Source organism: Canis lupus, chromosome 33, assembly GCF_011100685.1.
Source record: "Canis lupus familiaris isolate Mischka breed German Shepherd chromosome 33, alternate assembly UU_Cfam_GSD_1.0, whole genome shotgun sequence".
NCBI classification, from domain to species: Eukaryota; Metazoa; Chordata; class Mammalia; order Carnivora; family Canidae; genus Canis; species Canis lupus.
This window is the reverse complement of record NC_049254.1, coordinates 31,906,949-31,928,337: the sequence shown is the minus strand read 5'-3', so window position 1 is coordinate 31,928,337 and position 21,389 is coordinate 31,906,949. Positions and strand designations below refer to the sequence as shown.

Genomic DNA, 21,389 nt, shown 5'->3' with positions numbered 1-21,389 from the left:
TAAGATATTTAATCAGATTAATCCATCTAAAAAAATTAATCCATCTGCAAGCATTAAGTAAGCATATATGCCATGTTCATTACTATATTAAGGAACTGTAGGAGGTAAACAACTTTACCCTAAAATACAAAAAAAAAAAAAGGAAAGAAAAAGATCACAGAACTCAAGAAAAAGCTTTAACTTGTTCTTAAATGACAATTAACTCAACATGAACTATTTTGCAAGTTCCTTCACCTGTTGGTTTCAATTGGTTTCAATTTCTTCTCCCCTGAAACCCCGCAATTGTAATAGTCCACAGGATTCATTCCGACCATAAAAGTTTTAACCCTCATCAGTATTGCCTCTATATCTATCCATCTTGCTGTTGCACTTTCTCACCACTAGGTGATGTTCCAACATTGGTAAGGAAAAGGGCTAACAGTTTTCAGGAACCATAATAGAAAAGCGGCTGATCAAAAGAGATGATGAGAAGTTCGAAGATTTTTTTTTCCAGTATGACTGGAGATACTAATCTGGGAAAGCAGGAGTTGGCTGTATAATACAGCCTATGTTTCATGTGTCTCAATAGAAAAATAAGACACAATAAACACAAACAAATGATAAATGGGGGTGGAGGGGAGAGAAGGCAGGTATATTATTATTCCCTTTACAAAGTTTACTCCCAAATTCACAATTGTCTGAAACTAGAATTTAGGGATCTTATATGTTGTGAAGCAAGGAAGGGAAACGTAACAAAGTGCCCATGAACCTATTAGAGAACAAGATGAGGTAAAGTATAAAATTATGTGGTAAAACACTACTTGCCCATTAAACTGGAAAAAAAAAAAAAGATACACTGCTGTTAAGAGTGAATCTTGTGACACCTGGGTGACTCAGTTGGTTAAGCATCTGACTCTGGTTTAGGGTCAGTTTATGATCTCAGAGTCATGAGAATGAACCCCGCATCAAGGCTCTGTGCTGGGCTTGGAGCTTCCTTAAGATTCGATACTCTCTCTCTCTCTCTCTCTCCCTCTTGCGCCCCACCACCAAAGGAGAAGGAAAAAGAAAAGAGTGAATCTGTACTACTTTTGGAAAACCGATAGTGTATTAGAATTTAATACTCCCACACTTTGATCCAACAATCTCAATTAGAAATCCATGTCACATGTACATATAAATACAGGTTACCATTAACTGTTTTCTTCAAATTCATGAAAGAGTGTATGAGTTTTGTGCTTTCGGGTAAGAGGGGTATATATAAACAGAAAAACCTAATTGAAACAAGTTTTTAAAAGCAAGCACTAAAGAAAATGTTTGGCATTTAATACAGTTCTCTTTTTAGAGAACTCTAGACAGAGTCCCCAATATGGGACTCGATCCCAGGACGCTGAGATCACACCCGGAGCCAAAGGCAGACACTCCACCACTGAACCACCCAGGTGCCCCTACACTTTTAAATTTAGAAGATAAGGATTTTTGTTAAGTAATATATGACAGTGTAAATTAGTGATTTCTTCTAAAATGTAATGCTGTTAAATCCAGATCTCTAACAGCTCGACATTTCAATCAGCAATTTAAAATAAAATTTAAACATTCAGGGGCACCTGGCTGGCTCAGTTGGTAGAGCATGCCTAGAGCAAGTGGCTTTTAATCTTGGAGTTGTAAATTCAAGCCCCACACTGGGTATGAGCTTACTTTTAAAAATAATAATAATAGGGGATCCCTGGGTGGCGCAGCGGTTTGGCGCCTGCCTTTGGCCCAAGGCGCGATTCTGGAGACCCGGGATCGAATCCCACATCGGGCTCCCGGTGCATGGAGCCTGCTTCTCCCTCTGCCTGTGTCTCTGCCTCTCTCTCTCTCTGTAACTATCATAAATAAATAAAACTTAAAAAAAAAATAAAAAAAAACTAAAATTCTAAAAAAAAAATAAAAAAAAAAATAATAATAGTAATAATAATAATAGGGCAGCCAGGTGGCTCAGTGGTTTAGCACCACCATCAGCCCAGGGCTGATCCTGGAGACCCGGGATGGAGTCCCACGTCGGGCTCCCCGCATGGAGCCTGCTTCTCCCTCTGCCTGGGTCTCTGCCTCTCTCTGTGTCTCTCATTAATAAATAAATATTTTAAAAATAGTAATAAAATTTAAATATTCATCCATTCTAAGACTCCTATTATCTATTTTTGATAGAAACCAGGTTACAGCTTAGATAAAACCTTATCCTTGCTACTAGCTCGTGACTGTCATTATGCAGTTATTGCATGTACTGCTTGAAGTTGGTCTCAACTATGGTATTATGGTACTATGTCATTTCAACTGAGCAAAGTACATTGTTGTAGTACAGTGCTGAGTTTAAATTGTTGATTAAACATTCAAAAAAATTACACTGTAGCTGCATTCTGAAACAAAAAGTAATGGTGTACAAAGACAGGTACCCAAACAAAGCATCAGAGCAGAGAAGGGCTTGGAGGAGAAGGGGTGGGAATGGGGAGAGAATAGTTAAGAACGGGAAATAAGGAGGGAAGAAAACATTACAGAAAATTATATTCTAAGTTGTATGTCAAGAAGTTACACATAGAACCCAGAGATGTTCATTTTTCTGATTAACAGCCAAACTAGGGACGCCTGAGTGGCTCAGAGGTTGAGTGTCTGCCTTTGGCTCGGGTCGTGATCCCGGGGTCCCAGGATTGAGTCCCACATCAGGCTCCCTGCATGGAGCCTGCTTCCCCCTCTGTCTGGGTCTCTGCCTCTCTCTGTGTCTCTCATGAATAAACAAGATCTTTTTTAAAAAATTGCTGTTGAATGGCCTTACTCATAGTACAATCATCATAGAAGTCTGGACTTTCTCATTTCCTATGGTCATTCTGTAATCCAGTATTCAGGATTTTAAAAAGAAAAAAAAAAAAAGCATTTGGGGACTATGCCAAACATAACAAAAGTAACTGACACATGTACAGGGATTTTTAGTTTACAAAACACTTTTACAGGCCTTATTTACTTTACTTAGCAGTTTTTTAAGTTTTTTTATTTATTTATTCATGAGAGGCAGAGACAGAGGCAGAGATACAGGCAGAGGGAGAAGCAGGCTTCCCTCAGGAACACAATGTGGGACTCGATCCCGGATCACGCTCTGAGTCAAAGGCAGATGCTCAACCGCTGAGCCACCCAGGCGTCTCTACTTACCAGTTTTCAATCAATATCTTCTTTCAAAAACGGGAAAAAAAACTCTTCAATTACCCAAAATTAGCACTTTTGACTTGCCCACAAAGTCAAGCATAGGGGGACTATATCAAAAAGCATCACCAACAAATTAAGGAATTAACATGCAGACAGCACTTTCAAGTGTCTATTTTTCAAAAATGCATTTGAAAGCCAAATGTAGTTGAAAGATTGACTAGACTCCCAAGATGGCTCACAAATGACCTTTTACCTCCCACAATTCTGCTAAATTATACTTCCTATTACAGTAGCCTGGGTCATGGGGCAGGTAGCCAGGTAACCCAAGTTTTTACTTCCTCTGCCCACTTCTTAATTATTAATACTCCCTAGGCCTCCACATCCTCTGCCCACTACTTAATATTCTCTGGCTTTCTCTGTAGCAACAGAAAGGGCCAAGAGTAGCACCACTGACGCGTCCAAGGTGATAACTACCAACAGCTGCCAACCAGCATTTTCAGCACTAATCTCTCTTGAGCTCCAGACCCATAGATTTAAACATCATGCTTACATACAACTAAAGTCAATAGATTCATTTTATCTTTCTTCCAAACCCAAACCCACCCCCAGCCACTGTGAACAATTCCCTCTACTCCTTAAATGAATAGGATTTGGAAACACGCCATGCCAGGATTTAAGAAGTCATCCTACACTCCTTCCTATCCCACAAGTAGGCACAGTCTTACCTTACCATGTCTACCTTTCTCACGTCCCCCTCACCATGCCCCATCTCCACTGGCACCGCCTCAACTCAGGTCCTGATGCCCTCTCTAGTCTCCCTCATTCATATCAATATACAATCCAGATATAATAATTTCTCTGCTTGAAATTTCAATAGTTTGCCATTGTCTGCAACATTACCCAAACTGGTAAGAGTCCCTCCAAAATAAAATCTTTAAAAAGGCATCCCCTGCTCATATAAATTGAAGAAATACACTGAATTAAACAATCCTTTTACTAGCAAGACACTGAAAAGTCTAGGGGCACCTGCTGGCTCAGTCTGTTGAGCATCTGACTTCAGCTCAGGTCGTGATCTTGGGGTCCTGGGAAGGATTAGTATGTTGGGCTCTCTGCTCCAGCCTTCTGCTCAGCCAGGAATCTACTTCTCCCTCTGCCCCTCCCCCCGTCATGCTCACGCTCATGCACACACTCTCTCTCTCTTTTGAAGATTTTTTTTTAATTTTATTAATGAGAGACACAGAGAGAGAAAGGCAGAGGGAGAGGCAGAGGGAGAAGCAGACTCCATGCAGGGAGCCTGATGCAGAACTTGATCCTGGTACCCCGGATCACGCCCTGAGCCAAAGGCAGACGCTCAACCACTAAGCCACCCAGGTGCCCCCCTCTCAATCTCTCAAATAAATAAAATCTTTAAAAAAACAAACAAACCTGAAAAGTTTCACAATACACAATACTACAGGTTTCCCTACCATGAATGGGGAAGTGGAGTAGAAGAGAGGCCCAACTGGGCTCTAAGAACAAAGTTACAACTAAGTGGAAGACATGTAACATTCCTCAGAATCTGGCCCTGCCCAGTTGTCACCACCACCTACCTGCCTTTTACCAATGGTTATCATTCACTTCTTACAAACCTTACATCCCATTTATAAAGAACACATTTGTAGTTCCCCAAAGAACTACTGTTTCCTGACTCCAGTCCTTCACATATATTGTCCCTTCTGCCAACAATGCCCTTCCCAAACAGTCTAGCTGAAGGGCTCTTACAAGTACTTCCAGACCCTGGTCAAATAACTCCACCATGTTTTGATTGTCCCTTCTACCTTCCAGCAGGACAACTCCATCTTGTCTCTTCATACACGTCAGAACATTTGTCCTATAATATTGGACTTATAGGGGCACCTGGGTGGCTCAGCGCACGATCCCAAAATCCCCGGGATCAAATCCTGCATCGGGCTCCCTGCGTGGAGTGGAGCCTGCTTCTCCCTCTGCCTGTGTCTCTGTCTGTCTCTCTGTGTCTCTCATGAATAAATAAAATCTTTAAAAATAGGGATCCCTGGGTGGCGCAGCAGTTTGGCGCCTGCCTTTGGCCCAGGGCGCGATCCCGGAGACCCGGGATCGAGTCCCAAGTCGGGCTCCCGGTGCATGGAGCCTGCTTCTCCCTCTGCCTGTGTCTCTGCCTCTCTCTCTCTCTCTCTCTCTCTGTGACTATCATAAATAAGTAAACATTAAAAAATAATAATAAAAAAATAAAAAATAAAAATAAAAATATATATTTTTTTAAATTTTTTAATTGGACCTACAGACCGAAAACCTTAAAGGCTGAGGACAAAGACAGCACCCAGCAATGGAGGTAAATGAATGAGACATGGCAAGACAAGACAAAGGGTATGAGGAAAGGGCAAAATCCTTCCTGTTTTTCTGGGTAAAATTTCACAACCAAGTACATTTTGTCTTTGGCATGCTCCCACACTCATCCCAATGCCCTTCCAACTTTCCCAATACCCTATGTCCCTTGGTGACTCCACATACTCTGCATACCCTCCACTAACAGCAGTATATTCTTTGGGATCAACTACTTCTTCATCAAGAGTCAAAAATTATGGGACACCTGGGTGGCTCAGCGGTTTAGCATCTGCCTTCGGCTCAGGTTGTGATCCTGGGGTCCCAGGATGGAGTCCCGTGTCGGGCTCCCTGTATGGAGCCTGCTTCTCCCTCTGTCTATGTCTCTGCTCTCTCTCTCTCTCTCTCTCTCTGTGTGACTATCATAAATAAAAATTTTTAAAAAATTTAAAAAATAAATAAATAAAATAAAATAAAATTAGGAATAAAATGTCACTGTCTACATGTTTTTCTACATGTCCTTAAGAACTGTGCTAAATGGGGATCCCTGGGTGGCGCAGCGGTTTGGCGCCTGCCTTTGGCCCAGGGCGCGATCCTGGAGACCCGGGATCGAATCCCACGTCGGGCTCCCGGTGCATGGAGCCTGCTTCTCCCTCTGCCTATGTCTCTGCTTCTCCCTCTGCCTATGTCTCTGCCTCTCTCTCTCTCTCTCTGTGACTATCATAAATAAATAAAAATTAAAAAAAAAAAAAAGAAAAAGAACTGTGCTAAATGCTGGAGATTATGAAGATTAAATTTCTCGCCTCAAAGCATCAAGTCTAATGGGCTAGAGAGATAAGCAACACATATCAAAATGGCTGAGTGGTGCTATAAAGTATACCTTTGATCTAAGACCTGAAAGGTGTGAAGTTCATCAAGCAGTAAAGCGGGGAAAATAACAGAGGGATGGAATCCAGCAGAGGAATTACCTCGTGCAGAAGTACTGAGGGGAGAGGAGGCAAATTATTAGAGGAGGGGCTTGGGGAGATGGCAATGAAGGGATGCACTAGCCGTGACCGAAAGCAAGTCATGTATGGAATTGTTGACCACTATATTGTACACCTGAAATACTGTATGCTAACCAGAATTAAAATTAAAACAAATTTAAAAAGCACTAAGGGGGGATCCCTGGGTGGCGCAGCGGTTTGGCGCCTGCCTTTGGCCCAGGGCGTGATCCTGGAGACCCGGGATCGAATCCCACATCGGGCTCCCGGTGCATGGAGCCTGCTTCTCCCTCTGCCTGTGTCTCTGCCTCTCTCTCTCTCTCTCTCTGTATCTGTCATAAATAAATAAAATATTTAAAAAAAAAATAAAATAAAATAAAAAGCACTAAGGTGAGAAATCCTAGAAAAATGTCTTGAATACAAATTAAAACAGCTGGAGCATAGGGTAGCCTCTATGGAACACCTGGAAATGGAGCTAAAAACGGGACAGGATCAGATCATGATGAAGAACCTTGCCTGATATGATAAAGACATAGATTAACTTGCATATGATGGAGATTCTGAACTTTTTACAACTGAAAGAGACCAAAGCCCATGCCATGGGGCCACATTCCAAAGAATACAACTTGAATGGTGTCTCTGGGACCCGTACAGCGCAGCAGCACTGTGTTCACCTGCCTTTAGCAGAGGTCATTTCAGCTCAAGTGAGCAGAACTCATTTCATCCCCATACATCCAACGTCTAGCCCTGCGCTTGGCACATACAGGAACTAAGAAAATACTGAAGAGTCAGATTTGCCAACACAATCCTATGGGCATAACCAAGGGCCCTAACCAAGCTTCCTTCCTTCCTGCCTAGAGAAATCACAACTCTTACGTACAACCATAACTGGTAATTACTGCAACTTTTAAGGAACATGAGGAAAGATCACTCACCATGGGCTGCATCAGAGATAATGAAGGATTCATGCTAAAAACACATTAAGATGCCTCTGAACCTAAGTAAATTAAGCACCGTACTCTGTTCTTCTCACCAAACACTGAACAGAAAACAACCTGGGTTAACCCAAATCTATTCATCAATGAAGTCTAAGGCAGTGGTAATAACTATAAAAAGTATAATTTCATATCAAAGCATCCATGAAATAAAAATCTATTTTAACTGAGAATGTTAGGTTTTCAAATCATTAAGTGCTCCAGACAAAATTAGGCTACTTGCCTGCAGTAGCTTGCATTTACTGAGCAAACTGAATCACATGATTATTATTGGCATGTAAATAAGGATTATATCTCTTACGCTTGGAAAAACAGTAAGGCAAAGAAATTTTAAGAGAAACTTTAGGAAATCAGAACCTTAATCAATCAGCTTAAAAAATGAATCGCTTAAAAAGTTAAGGCACAGGTGCACCTGGGAGGCTCAGTCCGTTAAACATCTGTCTTTGGCTCAGGTCATGATATCAGGCTCCTAGGATGGAGCCCACATTGGCATTAGGCTTCCTGCTCAGCAGGGAGTCTGCTTCTCCCTCCCTCTCTCTGTGTGCGCTCTCCCTTGCGCGCGCGTGCTCTCTCTCTCTCTCAAATAACAAAATCTTAAAAAAAGAAGAAATTAAGGCATAATCTCGAGATGGATGATAAACCTTTGGTCTTTGAAGAACCAGAGACCCACATTTAAAGAAAGCAATCCAAAGGCCACAAAGGAAAATAAAATTTAAAAACTTCCTTTTAAATAAAAGATGTAAGGGGATGCCTGATGCCTGGGTGGCTCAGCTGTTGAGCGCCTGCCTTCGGCCCAGGGTGTGATCCTGGACCCAGGATCGAGTCCCACGTTAGACTCCCTGCATGGAGCCTGCTTCTCCCTCTGCCTGTGTCTCTGCCTCTGTGTGTCTCTCATGAATAAATAAATAAACGTTTTTAATAAATAAATAAAATCTTTTTAAAAAATAAAAATAAAGATGTAGGGACACCTGGGTGGCTCCGTGGTTGAGCATCTGCCTTCGGCTTGGTCCTGGGATCAAGTCCCACATCAGGTTCCCCATGAGAAGCCTGCTTCTCCCTCTGCCTGGGTCTCAGCCTCTCTGTGTGTCTCTCATGAATAAATAAAATCTTTAAAAAAAGGAAGCCTGGGTGGCTCAGCGGTTGGGCATCTGCCTTGAGCCCAGGGCATGATCCTGGGGTCCTGGGATCAAGTCCCACAGAGGGCTTCCTGCAGGGAGCCTGCTTCTCCCTCTGCCTGTGTCTCTGCCTCTCTTTCTGCATCACTCATGAATAAATAAAATCTTAAAAAAAAAATCTTTAAAAAAATATATTAATCCTCAAATATAAAAAAATAAAAAGATATAAACACATTTCAATAACCAGTATTTTCTATTGTTTTTATTCTTAATTTTTATTTTAATAACCAGTATTTGTAAATGAAAATAATGCACATAAAACTCCATTAAATAAACCTAAGTAAACATATTTTTAAATTTTATACTGTGACCAGGAGAGAATGGATAACAGTCACACAGGATGGAGGGAAATGGCTGCATTGCAAACACACCCAGAAAAAGAAAGACAAAAATACACATAAAATGTACATTAGAGATACATGAGGTTAACAGCCTGAACCTTTTAGGATGTTCCCAAAGATGCAAAATCATGGTATCTTTCTATGAAAAGCCTGAATACAACACTATGTCATTACTGCCCGCTGCTCTAGTTAAAATAGGCAGCAATCCTCAATCCCCCACCCCCACACATCCTCATCTCTCTCTCATACACACGTTACTTGTTTTGAGTATGTTAAATATAATTAAACAAATAGCAGTACGTTACCATTTACTGAGCCTCCTATCCTCACAATTCTCTAAGGTAACTTTTATTACCTCCAGTCATCAAAGGAAGAAATTTAAAAAGTCACTTGAACCCGACTATAGAGCTAATAAGTGATGAGGCTGGAACTCAAAGTCACTTGTATATGGCTCTGAAGCCCACATTTTAACCACTATACCATGCCCACTCCCGAGGCATTTTTAGCCACCATTATCTTTTTTTTTTTTTTAAGACTGATGTTTTCTTACTGTGCTATCCCAAGAGTAATATATGTAGGCTCAGATACTTTAAATTTCATGAAAAACATCTACAACTTATACAGTTCTTTTATTTATTTTTAAGTAAACTCTGCACTCAACGTGGGGCTCAAACTCACAACCAGATCAATAGTCACATGCTGGGATCCCTGGGTGGCGCAGCGGTTTGGCGCCTGCCTTTGGCCCAGGGCGCGGTCCTGGAGACCCGGGATCGAATCCCACGTCGGGCTCCCGGTGCATGGAGCCTGCTTCTCCCTCTGCCTGTGTCTCTGCCTCTCTCTCTCTCTCTGACTATCATAAATAAATAAAAATTAAAAAAAAAAAAATAATAGTCACATGCTCTACCAACTGAACCAGTCAGGGGCCCCTATAGTTCTTTTAAAATAATGCAGATTTGGGATGCCTGGGTGGCTCGGCGGTTGAGGTCTGTCCTTGGCTCAGGGCATAATCCCGGGGTGCCGGGATCCAGTCTCACATCGAGGTTCCTGCACGGAGCCTGTTTCTCCCTCTGCCTCTCTCTGTGTCTCTCATGAATAAATAAATCTTTAAAAAAAAATAAAAATAAAAAAATTAAATAAAATAAAATAATGCAGATTTTACTAACAGTAGGGAAGACATTAACTAACAACGAATATAGCTGAGTATCAATCCAGAATTACACAAAGTACAAAAGGTCCTCCAAAATTCCCAACTTTAGGACCTAGCCTTTTAATTATGCTAGATTATTTGTGTGGTATGAAATACCCAGTGCAACCCTGGAGAGATAGCAGCTACCTAATTTCTTTCTCCATTATTCACATTGTAGACTCTCATTATATGCTTTTTTTTTTTTTTTTTTTTTTTTTTTATTTATGACAGTCACACAGAGAGAGAGAGGCAGAGACACAGGCAGAGGGAGAAGCAGGCTCCATGCACCGGGAGCCTGACGTGGGATTCGATCCCGGGTCTCCAGGATCGCGCCCTGGGCCAAAGGCAGGCGCCAAACCGCTGCCCCACCCAGGGATCCCTCATTATATGCTTTTAACTATACCCACTCAACAATCATGTTACAGGAGAAAAGAAAAACAAGAGAAAAAAAACATTTTAAATAGTGGTGGTGGGATGCCTGATTTTACATCCTTGTCCCAGAGTGAGTGTGCAATGGGGACTATAAATATGTTCCTCACCAGTCTAAAGCCCCATTCACCTGTCAAAAGGTATCTTGCAGGGATGCCTGGGTGGCTCAGCGGTCTGCCTTTGGTTCAGGTCCTGACTCTGGAGCCCAGAGTCCCGCATCAGGCTCCATGCAAGAAGCCTGCTTCTCCCTCTGCCTGTGTCTCTGCCTCTCTCTGTGTGACTCTCATGAATAAATAAATAAAATCTTTAAAGAAAAAAAAAAAAGGGTATCTTGCATAGCCAATTATGATCCAGCTCACCAAAAAAGTAACCTATTCTAAAAGCTGGAGGAAAAACTAGCCATTGGAACTGAAAAACAGTATGTCAGTTAACAACCAGTTTTCAAACTGGTATCTTCCTGAAGGACTCTTTCAAGTGGAATTTTGGCTATGCAGGATTTCTACATTAAATGAGAATTTGGCCCAAAGCCCCCATTATAGAAGATGATTTCACTATACTCAGCTCTTTAGATCAGAAAGAATTACGAACTCAAACATTTGTCTTATATATCAAAGTAAGTTAATAACTAATGCATTATTCATTCTATTTCACAAATGGGAAAAGGCAGAGCAACAGGGATGCTGTTAGAAGGCACACTAGACCCACGTGGGAACTGTTCCGTGACTTATTTTAAAATAAAATAAAAATGGGGTGTCTGGATGGCTCGGTCAGTTAAGTGTCTGCCTTCTGCCTTCAGCTCAGGATGTGGTCCCAGAGTCCTGGGATTGAACCCCACATAGGGCTTCTTCCTCACCCTCTGCCATTCCTCCCCTGCTTGTGCTCTCTGGCAAGCACACTCTCGCCCGCTCGCTCCCTCTCTCTGTCAAATAAATAAAATCTTTAAAAATAAGTAAGTAGGGCACAGCCAGGGTGGCTCAGCAGTTGAACACCGCCTTCAGCACGGGACATGGTCCTGGGGTCCCAGGATCGAGTCCCACGTCAGGCTCCCCGCATGGAGCCTGCTTCTCCCTCTGCCTGGGTCTCTGCCTCTCTCTCTCTCTCTCTCTCTCTCTCTCTCTGACTCTCATGAATACATAAATAAAATATTTTAAAATAAATAAATATAATAAGTAAAATAAAATAAAAATGTAATAAAGGGGGACCTGGATGGCTGGTGTCTACCTTCGGCTCAGGTCATAATTTCAGGGTCCTGGTATCGAGTCCCACATCAGGCTGCCCGCTCAGCTGCTTCTCCCCCTCCCCCCTGCTCGTGCACATGCTTGCTCGCTCTCTCTCAAATAAAAAAAATCTTAAAAAAAAAAAGTAAAAAAAAAAAAATAAAAAAAAATAAAAAAAAAGTAATTAAAGTCAGTCATGTAATGAAAAGCAACTCTTAACATTGGCTCTCAGTAGAAAAAAGAAAAAAAACAGTGAATTTTGAGATGAGCCATTACTACAATACAAAACAAAGGCAAGGGCATCCCTGGGTGGCTCAGCTGTTTAGCGCCTGCCTTTGGCCCAGGGCCTGATCCTGGGGTCCCGGGATCGAGTCCCACGTCGGGCTCCCTGCATGGAGCCTGCTCCTCCCTCTGCCTGTGTCTCTGCCTTTCTCTATGTGTCTTTCATGAGTAAATAAATAAAATAAAATAAAATTTAAAAAAAGAGCAAAGGCAAGAGTGGAAATAATTCCCTACCAACAGAAACCATCTAACCCTAGATCCTTAACTAGCACTAGTATGCTATCACTTACTCTACACATTTCCTCTTCTGTAAAAAGAAGGGATCGGTCTAGGACCTGTAACCATTCATCATTATTGTCTTCCAATCTTACACTTCATTATTTCAATGTCTAACTCACAAATTCCTTGTGAAGAAAATAGGTAAAACTAAATAAAATAATTAATCTAGCTTGCTATCAGAAGTAGAACTGTCTTTCATATTACTATCCAAAGACAGTTATAAATATTTTTACTTATTTTTTCAATATTTTATATTTAAATAATCTCTACACCCAACATGGAGCTCGAACTTACAACCCCAAGATCGAGTTGCATACTCCATCGACTGGGCCAGACAAGCATCCCCAAATATTTTTATTTAAAACTTCTGGAAAAAGTCTACCTACATCAAGTTCCACATCATGTAATTAGGAAACCCTGCTTTACACAGTTAACTCACTTTTAACAGAAATTCAATTTCTTACCAAATATCTAAGTATCAACAGATCATTTAAAAGCAAGATCCAGGGATCCCTGGGTGGCGCAGCGGTTTGGCGCCTGCCTTTGGCCCAGGGCGCGATCCTGGAGACCGGGGATCGAGTCCCACGTCAGGCTCCCGGTGCATGGAGCCTGCTTCTCCCTCTGCCTGTGTCTCTGCCTCTCTCTATCTCTCTCTGTGTGACTATCATAAATAAATAAATAAATAAATAAATAAATAAATAAATAAATAAATAAATAAATAAATAAATAAAATAAATAAAAGCAAGATCCAAAGGGAGCAAGTGAGAATCAACAAAAGAGACAAATTTCAATTAAGAGATTAATTACAACGCATTTAATTCATACCATCCCACATACACAGACATTAAACACAGGGTACTTTTTACTGCATTCTCAGTTCATACTAGTATCAGTGGTCTCGGGTGATAGGAGAAGGTAAAAGGTGTGTCTTCACCTGTACCCTCAAAGAAACATGCCTCGGTGGAGCTGGGTTTTCAAATGTCTGTATGGCCTCCTTCCCTGGGGAGATGCCTTGCGGGTACAGAACTCCTTTAATTTGCAGTCGTAAAGTCTGCTATCAGAGTTAATGTTTTACCACTCAGACCTAACAAAGGCCCCATTATGAGCCTCCGGGTCTAAGATGTTACCAGATCCAGTGCTGGGACAGTTCTCTCTGGAAAACTGCTCCATAGAAACTCTCCAGCACTCGGCACTCTCAACTTTGCTCATTCTCACACATCTGATGATCTGAACAAATCTCCTTCTCCTACATTCCATTCTTCTCCCTCCTTCCTAATGACATTTTTTAACTCGTGATTACAAAAGTGATTATTTTTTATTACCATTGATTTGTGACATTTCACATCATCTATTTTTAATCTTACTAATAAAAATCTTTTTGTGTTTTTTTAAATACTTTTTTTTAAATACTTTTTTTAATTAGAGATAGAGCGCAACGCAGGGCTCAATCTCATGGGCTGAGCCAAAAATCAATGACACCTAACCAACTGAACCACCCAAACACCAAACTAATACAAAGGTTTTTAACCTACAGCTTATGTAATCACTAGCTACCATGAAGTCCAGGGCATGTTACCCTACAGACAACTACTTACTTTCCTCCAGATTAAATAAACCCAGAACCTTTTGTAGTTTTACATAAATCTTAAAACATGGGCTCTAATTCTGATGCTCTCTTCTTTCTCTATCTCAAAATAGAAGGTCAACAAAATTCAAGTTAAGATTCTAACAATTATTTCCTTGCCTCTCGCAAGTTTCCTGGACTAGTTAGATGGGTTAATAATTAGAACATGGTTTTGGTGACTACAGATCTATTATCGCCATAGGCCAGTTAGTTTCATTTCACACAAACTATGTTCCAAAACCAAAGATTAAATCCCATCAGCGATCTCTTGGATGCAGATTTAACTAGATGAGCTATACGGTGCACTCAGTATGCCTTCCATCACCGGAATGTGTATCTACCTGATATATTAGGTAATAGCACTACATTATCTTCTTTTAGTGTACCGCTATAAACTGTTATCTTAATAAGTGATAAGCCGCTAATTCCTATTCAACTCATGTTCCATCACAAAGTCTTCTACTTAATACGTATATAGTTAGTTTAGGTTACCCAGTATACCAGCGGACAGAATTCAGTGTTAGATAAAACAAGTAATCATGATCATTTTAAAATTCTATTTCTGTCTTCCCAGAGTTTTAGCAATTAAAACCATTTTGTTGTCATTCAAAACTATAAAGTTATTTCCCCCGTCACCCCGACCATTAGGGAAAAAATACAGAATAAAGACAAAGTTTCACAGGATGCCTCCCTATCACTGATCATGGCCCATCTCCTGGGACTGCTATCAATCTTCAAAGTATACTCACATCTTCAAACCTCATATTCACAGTGCTTACAAGACTACCTACCAGGTTATACAAGCAGAGCCTGATTTAGTGTATAGAACGAAAGAGGCAAAGGGAGAATTGAAGTGTCTCAGCTAACCTCAAAACTCTCTGAAGTAAGTATTACTATTTTTGTTTTCAATAAGAAAGAACTGGAAGAGGAGCAGCCCAGGTGGCCGGTTTAGCGCCGCCTTCAGCCCAGGGAGTGATCCTGGAAGAGACCCAGGATCGAGCCTCACGTCCGGCTCCCTGCACGGAGCCTGCTTCTCCCTCTGCCTGTGTCTCTGCCTCTCTGTGTCTCCCGTGAATAAATAAATAAAATCTTTATTAAAAAAAAAAAAAAAAGGAAAAACAACTGGAAGATGATGATCAAGGAAGTTAAGCAATTTACAATATAAGGGACTTTGAAGACACGCAGAATCCTAGCTCTCTGTTACCATATGGGACAAGCTGTTTCTATTTCTAGGTTTACCATGTTAGCGGTCTGTAACTGTGGGCAACTTAACATCCCTAAATCTCAGTTTCCTCATCTGTAAAATAGGGTCTAGGGGTGCCTGGGTGGCTCAGTGGTTAAGCATCTGCCTGTGGCTCAGGGCGTGATCCCGGGGTCCCGGGATCGAGTCCCACGTTGGGCTCCCTGCATGGAGCCTGCTTCTCCTTCTGCCTGTGTCTCTGCCTCTTTCTCTGTGTGTCATGAATAAATAAATAAATCTTTAAAAAAAAAGGTAGGGTTTAAATGAAATAATCCATGTCAAGTGTTTGATTCAAAGCCTACTATGTAACAAGCTTACTCAGTAACTATTAGCACTGGTCAAAGTCAAACAGTTATGAAAAGTCAAAAAACAAACTCCAGTCTGATTTTCCAAGTCCATGCTTTTTCTACAATATGTTGTAACTGCCAATAAATAGTTCTTATCCACGTAAGAATCTACACTTGAAATATGACATCAGTGGAAAACTGATGTTACCTAAATGAGAGAATTAAGAGCTAACCGAGCCAACAGAAGTATTTTAGCTGTAATATCTAATAAGCAAACCACACAGAAAGTCATCAGAAAATAACGTTTAGACATTCAAGCTTACAAAGCTTTGTTGTAATTACTACAAAACTATTTTCCTATCTGTGTAGGAATTTATCTCAAATCAGTTATAAATTAAGATTCTTAATTACCAAGCATACTCCAAGTAAAGCAACCTAATTGACCTGAACAAAGAAATCAGCCCTTCTACTACGTAATCTGAACACTGCATAAACTGAAGCCTGTCAAGTGTATCTTCAAGAAGAACTGCTACTTCTTATTTTTTATTTACTTATTTATTCACAAGACACAGAGAGACGCAGAGTCCCAGGCAGAGGGAGAAGCAGGCTCCATGCAGGGAGCCTGATGTGGGACTGGATCCTGGGACCCGGGGTCACACCTGGGTCACAGGCAGGTGCTCAACCGCTGAGCCCCCCGGGCACCCCTGCTACTTCACAGTTTCATGTGTAACTATACTACTTATAAACTGAGACAACCGGTGTCCTCACTTTACCTGCCCAACACCCTGAGCAACAAACAACAGGCTTCGCCAACCTTGACAGACACCTCACTGAACCGTCTCAGTCCTTGCGAGTCTGACAGTGGCTGATGCAGGAGCACAGGAGCAGAACCAGGATCAGTAACAGGCTACGGGGAACCTCCAGGAGCTGATCTGTATTTTGAAAAGCGCTGCTAACCCAGGATGGGGTGTCCGCACACACTTATTTTAGCAAGTGTAGCCTACTCGGCAAACAACAGTCCTCCCTAGAAAAGGAGGCCACACGTACTCCTGCGAAACAAAGTACGTGTGCCTTGGTAAGGAGGCTGAGACCTAGCCAAAGGCACTACTCTCGTTTTTACAGGTTTTACTTATTTATTCATGAGAGCCAGGAGCAGAGACCCGGGCAGAGGGAGAAGCAGGCTCCATGCAGGGAGCCCGACAGGGACTCGGGGACTCGGGGGCTGGACCCCCAACCGGGGGTCATGCCCGGGCGCCTGTTGGGGACTCGGAGCCTGGATCCCCGACCTGGGGTCACGCCCGGGGCCCGACGAGGACTCAGGGGCTGGACCCCCGACCCGGGGGCACGCCCGGGGGCCGACGGGGACTCGGGGGCTGGATCTCCGACCTGGGGTCACGCTCGGGCGCCCGTCGTGACTCGGGGCCTGGACCCCTGACCCGGGGTCACAGCTGGACGCCCGTTGAGGACTCGGGGCGCGGATCCCCAACCCGGGGTCACGCCTGGGGGCCCGACGGGGACTCGGGGGCTGGATCTCCGACCTGGGGTCACAGCCGGGCGCCCGACGGGGACTCGGGAGCTGGAGCCCCGACCCGGGGTCACGCCCGGGGGCCCATCGGAGACTCGGGGCCCGGACCCCCGACCCGGGGTCACGCCGGGCCGAAGGCAGGCGCTGCCCCGCGGAGCCCCGCGGAGCCCCGCGGAGCCCGGGCGCCCAGGAACCACACGTCTAACCTGGAAGCCAGCCCTTAGCGGAGAACCGGAACCGCCTGGCTCGAGCGACACCTGCGTCTGTCGCGCTTTCAGGGCTGTCCGCGGCCGACTCGCGGGTCTGGAGCCGCCTCCGCCCGCAGGCGTCCCCGAGTCAGCTCCGAGGCGCACGGAGGGGACCCGGCCCCGGGCGCTGAGCCCCGCCGCGCGCGGCCCGGGGCGAGTCCTACCTGGCGGTCCGGGGCCGGGCTCCGGGGACGGCCGCCGCAGCTGCCCCCGCACCTGCCCCGGCCCCGCCGCCGCCGCCGCCGCCCAGGAGCGCGGGTGCAGGCCCCGGAGGCCGCCGACCGCAGGCTCCACGCCCGCCGCTCACCCGCCGCCGGCTCCCGGGGGCCTCGGGGCCCGAGCAGCCGCCGCTCCGCGGGCGCCAGGCCCGGGCCCGCCGCCGCCGCCGCCGCCGCCGCGCTCAGCCCAGCCCCATCGCCCGGGGCCGCTCGGGGTCGCTCCGGGTCGCGGCGCCGCGGGCGGCGGGCCGGCGGGCGGCGGGGGCGGAAGGCGCGGCTGGCCCGGGCCGGGCCGGGGCGGCAGGCGGGCGGCAGGAAGGGCCGCCGCGGGGGGGAGGGCGCCCTGGGCTGCCCTCGGAGGCGGCCTGGGCGGCGGGCGACGAAGCGGCCCCCTCCGCCGCGGCGCCGGGACCTCAGCGCGGGCAGCGGCCGGGGAGCGCGGCGAGCTCGGGCCTCCCGCGCCCGGATGTGAGGTCACGTGGCCGCCTCGGCCGAGCGCGCGCGGAGGGGCGCGGGACGTCGGGGGCGGGGCCTCGGCGGGCGGGGCCTCGGTGGGCGGGGCTCGGGGCGGGGCGACGGCGCAGGCCCCGCCCCCGCGAGCCAAGGGAAGCGGCGGGAAGGCCCTCGCCCAGCCGCCGAGTGCGGGCGGGAGGCTGCGGCTGCGGGTGCAGGGCAGGGGGCCCCGCGCGGCGGAGGCGGACCTGCCCCCCCCCCCCCTCCCCGGCCCCGCCGCGCAAACCCGAGCTCTTAGCACAACGTCCCGCGAGGGGCCTGCAAGCCCGGCCCACGGTCCAGGTCACGGCGGAGACGGGCGCGGCAGCGGGAAGCCGGATCCCAGCAGCGACCCAGGCCTCCGCCGCTGCCCGCGGCGCCCCCGCCCCCCGCCCAAGACAGAAACGCGCAATTCGCCTTCGGCGGCGGGCTCTGCGCCCCGGGCCCCGGGAAGGGCGGAAGCGGACCCCAGGGACCCCCACGCCCCACCGCCTGCGGCGCCGGACGCTCTTCCGAGGGAGCTGGAGGCAAACTCCGCACCGCCCCCCGCACCCCCGTCCGCACCCCCGTCCGCACCTCCCCCGCACCTCCCCCCGCACCTTCCCCCCTCCCCCCGCAGAGGCTTGGTCTCTGCGCGCTGCACGCCCGACCCCCAGCCGCGCCTTTGGTTTCCGCCACCTGCTGCCCGGGCCGCGCCCACCTGGAAGCGCGCCTCACTGGGGGCCTCCCTACACCTGGCGGCTTAGAGGCAACACGGGGACGGGGGCGACCCGCCCGGCCCCCGCCCTCCGCACCCGAGACCCCTCCCCGGAGGCCAAAAGCATTCCGGCTCCGGTTCAGTACTGGCACCTGGTGACACCTGCCCCGGGCCCGCACTTACGGTGACGCCTCATGGGGACAGGACGCTGCTCGGAGTCCGCAGTGCAGGTGATGCGGGAGGGGGCGAGCTGCACCTGGCACGGCTGGCATCCCGCAAACGACCCCCTGGGTGGGCAGGTGTGACATTCTTTGGGAAGTTTCCAATTGTCTTCGTGTTAATGCCTTGCTAGAGGGAAAAGCAATCTTTAACTTGACATCCCAAGGCCTCCAGTATCTCTTCGGTCCTCTTTAGCATATGAAGGACCTTTTGAAATCTCCCTTTGGGGAGGTCTGGGGGGCTCAGCGGCTGAGCAGCTGACTTTGGCTCGGGCGTGACCCCGGGATCCTGGGATCGGGTCCCACATCAGGCTTCCTGCATGGAGCCTGCTTCTCCCTCTGCCTGTGTCTCGGCCTCTCTCTGTGTCTCTCATGGATAAATAAATAAAATCTTTAAAAAAAAAAAAAGAAAAAGGAATCTCCCTTTTTCCCTCCCTCCCTCCCACTCGGCGGGTAATCAGCCACCCCTCCTAGGCCCAGGGCAGCCGCTGTTCCTGCCCCCGGGGTCCTGTCCCCGGGCTTTAATAAAACCACCATTTTGCACCAAAGACGTCTAAAGAATTCTTTCTAGGTCGGCCCGGATCTCACCTACGTCCCAAAACTTCATCACAGGTGTCACACTGCTCCTGGCTCCCTACATTGTGTGGAGCTGGACAGTTTCCACGCATCTCCTCACGTGGCGTAGACGGCACACTGCACCTGGTGGGCCTGTATCTCCCTTCACAACCCCTGGGCACAGTCCCACCACTTGTGTGTGTGTGTTTCCATTAAGCCTTATTGGTGCTCAAATGATAAGGGGTGTGTTAGGGTTGTCAAACTCTGAGAAGCCCGATGGATAGGATTGAGCCCTTAAAAGCCTCCTCCCCCAACTCTCTGGCCCCTTGGCTCCAGGCTACTGCTTCTCAGCCTTTAAACCAGTTCAGGTCTCTCCCAAATCTGAAAACAAAGCTGTGGTGCCAGCCCTCCACTCCAGGCGCTCTCTCCAGTTAGCTTCCGAGGGCTTCTCCCCATCTCATGCAGGCTGCAGGCCTCTTAGACGGGTGTGTGTGTGTGCACGCGCAGGTGTGTGTGTGCCCTTCTGTCCTGTCCTCCTTCTCCCCCTTCACTTCCTCATTTCTCAACACTTGACAGTCTGGCTGCTTCCCCCCACCCCCCCCCACCCCCCCCCACCCCCACCCCCCCCCCCCCCCCCCCCCCCCCCCCCCCCCGCCTCCTGCCACCACACACACACCCCTTTGCTAACCCTGCTCAGGCAGGAGTAACCTCTGACCTTCATTTACCCAAAGTGGGCAGGTACTCCTCAGGCCTATCTCTCTGGATCTCTCTACTACATTTGACACCTCCAGATGACTCTCACCTTCTGGAATCTCAATACTATCTTGGATTCCAAAGGAGTGCACTCTCCCAATTCTCACGTCTCAGTAAATAAGGCCTCCTCTGGTCCTTCAATGACATCACCCGTGAATCTGTGCCTTACATGCAGGACTCCCTGTAAGCCCCTCAGCTCCTCTCAATCCACGCTCCTGGGGATTGCCTCCATCCTCACGGTGTCAACTACCTGGTCAGCCATCCGCAGGCCTCTTTCACAAAAATTAGACCCAAATATCCGCAGTCCGGCCTGTCTGGCGGCTCTATCTAGACATATCACCCAGGCACCCCAAACTCAGCATGTCTGAGAGACTGAGCCCACCCACTAGCTGCATAGTGGCCCACTCTCAACTGCCCCCCACCCCAGCACCCAATGTCATCAGAATTAGAAAGTTGGAGGGACGCTGGGTGGCTCAGTCGATGAAGTGTCTGCCTTTGGCTCAGGTCATGATCCCAGCTTCCTAGGATGGAGCCGGGCTCAGTGAGGAGCCTCCTTCTCGCTCTCCTGCTGCAGCTCCCCTTGCTTGTGTTCTGTCTCTCTCTCTCTCTCTCTCTCTCTCTGTCAAATACATAAAATCTTTTTTAAAAAGTTGGAAATCTTGGTTCAGCCCTTTGCCTTATCCAGGAACCAAATCCTACCTATTTTACCTCCTTAGTAAGCCTGGAATCCCCACCTCCATTCCCACCGCATGGACCCACCATCCTTTGGAGCAGCCTCCTAAGTGCCGCCTTCAGGCAAACTCAGCCTCCACTCAGCCTCCAGAGCATCCCGCAGGAGCTTGTCAGTGCATTGAGGCTTTTCAAAGGCCCCGAAGAGCCCCAGACCTCAAGAAGCAGCCGAGATGCCTAGAGGAAGGCAACAACCACCTGGGCAAGGGAAAACTGTAGGAAGAAAAAAGGCAATTGAACTCTTCAGGAAATTCTCTGCTACAGATGTTCTGGGTTCTACAGAAGAGATCTGGACGCTGCCTGGAAGAGATGCTGAGTCACCAGGAGAGGCTTGAGCCTGTTTATAAGCTGAGGGAAAAGATGGAGCCAGGAGAGGAGAAGAAGACCAAGAAGGTAGAAAAAGAATGGAGCACGTCCAGAGAAGTT

At 46.9% G+C, this 21,389-nt stretch overlaps 2 protein-coding genes across 3 annotated transcripts in view; one reads left to right on the top strand and one right to left on the bottom strand.

Annotated features, from left to right (window-relative positions):
* Positions 1–17,527, bottom strand: part of ATP13A3 (ATPase 13A3) — a 94,881-nt gene extending 77,354 nt beyond the window's left edge. Inside the window, exon 1 of one of the 2 annotated variants that reach the window (XM_038583237.1) lies at positions 17,466–17,527. The gene's annotated coding sequence lies outside the window, so the exon portion shown is untranslated. Of the gene's footprint in view, positions 1–17,259; positions 17,385–17,465 lie in introns of those variants that run through there. The other variant, XM_038583239.1, reaches the window with a different exon arrangement.
* Positions 3,817–18,757, top strand: LOC119877827 (basic proline-rich protein-like). The gene is made up of 2 exons (XM_038582497.1): positions 3,817–3,862; positions 16,977–18,757. The coding sequence occupies exons 1-2, from the start codon at positions 3,817–3,819 to the stop codon at positions 18,755–18,757; spliced, it is 1,827 nt and encodes a 608-aa protein (XP_038438425.1).
* Positions 18,758–21,389: the final 2,632 nt, after the last annotated feature.